At 42.4% G+C, this 6,737-nt stretch overlaps 1 protein-coding gene across 1 annotated transcript; it reads right to left on the reverse strand.

Moving 5' to 3' along the window:
• Positions 1 to 1,580: 1,580 nt before the first annotated feature.
• On the reverse strand, positions 1,581 to 2,894 carry LOC147340953 (E3 ubiquitin-protein ligase SIAH1-like). Its single transcript, XM_086388316.1, has one exon. The coding sequence runs from the start codon at positions 2,713 to 2,715 to the stop codon at positions 1,861 to 1,863; it is 855 nt and encodes a 284-aa protein (XP_086244442.1). The 5' UTR covers positions 2,716 to 2,894; the 3' UTR covers positions 1,581 to 1,860.
• Positions 2,895 to 6,737: the final 3,843 nt, after the last annotated feature.

Genomic DNA, 6,737 nt, shown 5'->3' on the forward strand with positions numbered 1-6,737 from the left:
GCCTGTTTCAACACTTGGTAGCTTCAGATCAGATTATTAGCTTTTACCTTTCTTTTTTACTTTTAGCAAGGTAATTGGAAAGGTGAAATTGATAGAAAGTTATACAATTCAGTGGTATTAATATTCCTGCATTGCCTGTAGGAGTCATAGTCTGACTTGTTTTTCTCGCAGACATTTGGTTATAAATCCAAATGAGTATCTTTTAATCAGTCCTGGAAGAGAAATAGCTCATCACAACCTGTTAAGAGATATTTGTGAAAAATGTAATGAAATGTTTCAAGAAGAAGGAAGAGACGTAAAACACCAAGATTCTCATGAAAATGTATCTAGTCTATTGATGAACTCAAATTCCAAGTCTGAGTTTTGAAACAAAATTTCCATGGCATTTTAGCTAATCTGCAATGAAAGAAAGTGAAAGTGAAAGTCGCTCGGGACTGTCTGACTCTTGTGAACCCATGGACTCTATAGTCCATGGGATTCTCCAGGCCAGAATACTGGAGTGGGTAATTGTTCCCTTCTCCAGGGGATGTACAGTCCGTGGAATTCTGCAGGCCAGAATCCTAGAGTGCATAGCCTTTCCATTCTCCAGGGGATCTTCCCAACCAGGGATCGTACTGAGATCTCCCACTTTGCAGCCTGAATCTTTCCCAGCTGAGCCACAAAGGAAGCCCAAGAATAGAGAAATGGGTATCCAATCCCTTCTTCCACACTTTGCGACCACATGGACGATACAGTCCATGGAATTCTCCAGGCCAGACTGCTGGAGTGGGTAGTTGTTCCCTTCTCCAGGGGATCTTCCCAACCCAGGGATTGAACCCAGATCTCCCACATTGCTAGCCAATTCTTTACCAGCTGAGCCACAAGGGAAGCCCAAGAATACTGGAGTGGGTAGTCTGTCCCTTCTCCCAATCTGTGCGACCACATAGGCCAGGATACTGGAGTGGGTAGCCTTTCCCTTCTCCAGAGATGCTTCCCAACCCCAGGATCGAACCCAAATCTCCCACACTGCAGGCAATTCTTTAGCTGCTGAGCCACAAGGGAAGCCCAAGAATACTGGAGTGGGTAGCCTATCCCTTCTCCAGTGGATTTTCCCCCCACCCAGCAATCGAACCATGCTCTCCTGCATTGCAGCCAGATTCTTCACCAGTGGAGCTATCAGGGAAGCCCCTTACATGAATAGCTTTTTTTGCTCTACACCAAATACAAAATGCTCCCTTTCTAAAGCCCTGAAAAACTCTTTGTGGTGACATCAAATAAATAAGAATCATTTTAGTTTCTTTTACAGAAAAGAAAGTCAAATTTATTTAATTAAAAACTAGAATTAAAAATTAGCAAATACACAAACACACATTCAAAAATACACACACAAGAACACTATGTATTGACTCCCAGAGGGGATATGCAGCGGTCCAAGACCACTCAATATGGCTTGTCAGTTATAGAAGAATTCCAAGCATGCACATGCGTGCACACACACACACACACACACACACACACACACACACAGAGCACAGGCACACAAAAAAGAACCCAGTATTTTTCAACGGTACACTCAATCTACCATAAACAAAAATTCAGAATTAGTTTTCAAAGGTTCCTTTTTTAATTCAAAAGATGCCCATCTCGGGTATAAACATACATATATTTTTTCAGTGGTTTACTGTTGGCTTATTTTAAATATATTAGTGTTATTACATGCAACTATATCCTGTATTTAACACGCTTTCATTTTATTTACTTTAATGTCTCTAGCTTGAACCTACCAAAAGTTTCTGGTTGGTAGGAAGACAGGTGCCTTATTCTCTGTGAAATTGAATGTATTGATTTTAAACACTCGTCAGAAAATGTTTGATCAGCATTTCAACACATGGAAATAGTTACATCGATGCTTAAATTGCCATTTTCTGCGAAAAGTTCCGCAACTTCAGAGTCGAATATTAGGCAGTCACTGTTGATAAGGGCTGTTGCAATTCCCTCATGAATAGATAGAGGCGTGGCTTCCCAACTCAATCGCCGTCTATTACCATTTAGCTCAAGTTGATAAGTAAAATTTTCAGCTTGCTCGCGTGTTCCTATCAGCTGGACTACTGCAAAGAATTTCTGGTGACCATCGTAGATTTCCAGTTTCTCCAAAACTAGTAAGAAGTGAAACCCAAAACAGGACTGCACCATCACCCACTCAAGGGTACCAGCCAGATTAATGTTGACTGCAAGGAAAACTACAACTTCTCCGCGCAGGGTTATAATGGACTCATTATAGTGCTGCATCAGATGCGGCACTACAGCATCCATGGAGCCTTGCCACCCACAGGAAGTACCAGGGCAAGGACAACGACAGGGCCTAAACTCACAGTGTTCTTCATGGTCTGCTTTTTCTGTGGGTGGCATAGTTTTTCCACATCCTGAAGAGGTGTACTTACAGGGGAAAAGTACTAAATTGGCCACTTTCTCCATGGCTAAGTTGCGAATGGATGTCAGCGGGACCCGGCAAGTTGGACAACGTGTGAGCTTTGGGCGACAGTTGCCACAAACAAGATGGCCACTCTGACACTGTGTAATTGGAGGTAACACATACTCAAAGCAGACCGGACACTCAAAAAGACTCGCCAAGTCATTGTTGGACACAGTGGTGCCAGTCAAGACAGGCGCCCTCCGGGAGGAAGGCGCACCATTTGAGGTTCCAGTAGGTAATGCTCTTTCGGTCAGACGACTCATTTCTGTCAGGCGCCTCGGACCTCGGTCCTGGCTCAAACACGCTCCGCCGTCGCCGCCGCCAACGCCCGCCACCGCGGGCAGCGCCACTGCCACTGCGTCTGCCTCATGCCAGTACCGACGGGACACTCTGGCTCGCCGCCGCCATTAGAGAGTGCGCGCAGCAACAGTCGCCGCGGCTCCTCACTGTCCGCCGCCGGCGTTCCGCGCGTTCTCGAACCCGCGCGCGCGCCCGCTAAATACCTCACACTATGGCGGCCACTGCTGGGAGGTGCGGCCCGCAGGGGGCCAACAGGAATCTTTTAAAAGGAATAGGTCATTGTTACAATCTCAGCATTCCTTGCCCAGAGCTATTTTGCATGTTGAGTCATATAACAGTTTTAGTCCTAGTAACTGTCTATTTTGGGAGCTCACCTACAATCTGGTGACATTATGGAAAAAGTATGAAATTAGAACTGCAATAGGAATAATCCAGAGTTTAAAAGATTAAATTAGTACCTAGCTACTTTTCATGTATAAAGGTGCTTTTCAAGCACTAATTAATCCGCTTAAAACCTCTGTGAGCATGGCTGGACTAGGAGAAAATCAGAGTTTTGAAGAGAGAAAAGTGAAAAGTTTCTAGTGGAGCTGTATTTTTCCATAACTCGTCTCCAGGCAGACTCTCCTAAATAGGTGTCAATTAAATTCTGCTTATCTGAACAGTCAGGCTGTTCAGTAGATTAAAAAAATTCAGTTTTACCTGAAACCCTTAGGAATAACCTAAGGTCTTATCCCACAGCGAAACAAAATCTCCGAATTGAGAAATCAAGGAAGCCCAGAACTATCCTGGATATTTGTACATATTTGGGGTCAGTGATGGACTATTATAAAACCAAATACACTGGTTTTAACTAGAATTGGACATATTGCTAAGAAAATAACCAGTTACATTACCATGTCTGATTCCGTGCAGGTCAATAATTCATTTCTGACTATGGCAGTTTCATCAAACTTTGGGGTGAAGGAATGCATGTGGGTGTCACTGACTGCTACTGGCAGGCCTGAGGCATTAACAAGAGCGAAGACCAAATTGAAGGGAAGAAGTGGTTGTGGTAGAAGATCACCAACAAATTCATAAGATGTCAACCATAATTTCAACCAGTGGCCCAGAGAGCAGCAGATAAATCTGTTAAAACAATGGGATGAGTAAGAATAAATACAAGGAACAGGTCGTGCTGGAAGTACAGGAAGAATTGGAATAGCATATTCATGTGGGAATCGTGTCAGAAGCCAGGATATTGCAAGTAGATATAATCTATTAATAGAAGGGGACGACAGAGGATGAGATGGCTGGATGGTATCACTGACTCGATGGACGTGAGTCTCGGTGAACTCCGGGAGTTGGTGATGGACAGGGAGGCCTGGCGTGCTGCGATTCATGGGGTCGCAAAGAGTCGGACACGACTGAGCGACTGATCTGATCTCACCCAAAACTCCACCCGAGAAACATGTCAAATTCACGTGGGACATTGTGGCATGGAGCACCAGTACAGCTACCCCCACACACAGCACTTACACACACATGCACACACTTCTAGCCCCACATGCCTGTTCTATATTTTTCCATTTCAGTATCACTTTCTAACATGCTTCACAATTAACTTAACCATGTTCTCTCTCTCACTCCCTACCGAATGGAAGGTACTGAGGTAGACAGGTTTGTATGTTTTGTTTATTGATGTATGCATATACAACAGTGTCTGGAATAATAGGCTCTCAATAACTACTTGCTGACTAAGTGATTTTAAGAAATGAGTATGGGAACTCATTCCAGAGTGCCTTAGTGACGGGTCAAAACACCCTGAGCTCAATATGATGCATTATTTATCAACTGTTATTTCTATAGTCATGTGGACTCTACTTTTAAGTATAGGTTCTTGGGACTTCCCTGGCAGTCCAGTGGTTAAGACTCCTCGCTTCCCCTGCAGGGGGCACAGGGTTCGATCCCTGGTGGGGAAACTTTCTGCATGCTGCTTGGCATGGCCAAAAGAGGAAAAAAAAAAAAAAAGTGCAAGTTCTCTCTGTCTACTGCTTTTTAGACAAATAGAATGGAGACCCATCAAAGTGAGCTGAGGAAAGGGAAGAGCAACAGGAAAGGGGTTCAGAGGATACGAGGGGTGAGGGGATGATATATTCTGTAGGGCCCTGTTGTCCATTGTAAGGATTTTGGCTTTGAGTCCAAGCGAGGTGGGATGCCACTGAAAAGTTTTGAGGAGTAGAGTGACTTGATCTGACATATATTTGAACAGAATCTCTTGAGATGCTGTGTGAAAAATAAACTAGAGGGGTAAAAAGGCCAAAGCTGGAAGACCAGTGAAGAGACTACTGCAATAATCCAAAGCACAGATGATGATGGCTTGGAATTGAGTGGTAGCACCAGAGGTTTTTTGAACTGGTCAGACTGAGGGTATCTTTTGAAGGTATGGCCAATGGGATTCCTTGATGGATTGGATATGGTGTTTGATAGCAGGAGAATGAATCAAGGAAGATGATAGTGTTTTGCCCTGAGCAAATGGAAGAATGGAAATATCATTTTATTGAGACAGGAAAAACTTGGTTGTTGAATGATTGAGGATGTTTAAAAAAAATACCTTGGGGATTTTAATGCATTTTCAGATCATGTTTCTTCCTTCAGTGAGGCAGGATGGTAGTGGTGCTGGATACTAATCATTTCACTGTTGATTGTGTAAGTCAACAAAGCTGTGAATATGGTTTTGAGGGGTTGATTTTTGTTTTTACTCCTGAGATTAAATATGATCCAGTACAAAGAATATTCAGAATATCTATCAAGGAAGGAATAGATTTTATTATAGCAGATTAATGAGCACATTAAGATGAGTTCATTTAGTGTTTTACTATGAAATTCGCCAAAAGAAGTGATGTGGTTTTGGTGTCTATTGGTCATCTTAAATTCATTGATACCAGTAAACTGTAAATTACATATATGTATGCATACAAGGTGGAAACCACTAGCAAAAACAAGATCAGAGCCACAAGAAGCCACACTATATTAAACTGAAAATGCTACACGCAAAAAACTCTGAAGTTACACTACTTTCTGCGAGTGAAATCTTAAGGAGTGTGTTACTGATTTCACTTTTGTGGAAAATCTATACAAACTCGGTATGGTTAATAATATGGCATTTGTTAAGAAAAAAAAAAATTTAGAGACACACTCATCTCCTTTGATCCAGAACTCCACTTCTACTAATTTCTCCTGAGGTGATATTAAGAACGTGCACAAAGATTTACATCCCAGAGTATTTCTCAGGGCTTTTGTTATAATAAAAATTGGAGACCATTTAAACAGCTAAATCTAGAGCATTGGAATACATGATGCACATCCATTCAGTGGAATACTATACAGCCAATTCAAAGAATATTGTCAAAGTGCACATATTAGTACATAAAAACCTTCCTGACATATTGAGTGAAAAAAACAAGTTAGAAGAGAAAATTACATCTGACCCCATTTGAAGACTTGTGCAGTTAATCTATTTGAACAGAAAAATTCTGCAAGCAGATACCACAAAATGGTAACTGGGTATCACTGGGGGGATTATGGAGAGTTTCTATGATTATCACTATTTGCTAAAGTAAATCTGTACTACATTTGTAATAAAAATATACAAATGCATGGAACAACAGTGATTACATTAGACAGAGATATTTCATGCTTTATAAAGATACACAAGTCTTGTTTTCCCTGGAGACACACCCTTGTTCATGCATCACAGGATAAACCTTTAACAGCATATTATTACTGGCACTCCCTGGCTACAGTATTTCTGATTGCTGCTGCTGCTGCTGCTGTGTCGCTTCAGTCGTGCGACCCCATAGACGGCAGCCCACCAGGCTCCCCCATCCCTGGGATTCTCCAGGCAAGAACACTGGAGTGGGTTGCTATTTCCTTCTGCAATGCATGAAAGTGAAAAGCAAAAGTGAAGTCGCTCAGTCGTGTCCGACTCTTCGGGACTCCCTGGACT

This window comes from Bos grunniens, chromosome X (assembly GCF_055505025.1).
Source record: "Bos grunniens cultivar Pamir isolate PY7600 chromosome X, Bosgru_T2T1.0, whole genome shotgun sequence".
NCBI lineage: Eukaryota > Metazoa > Chordata > Mammalia > Artiodactyla > Bovidae > Bos > Bos grunniens.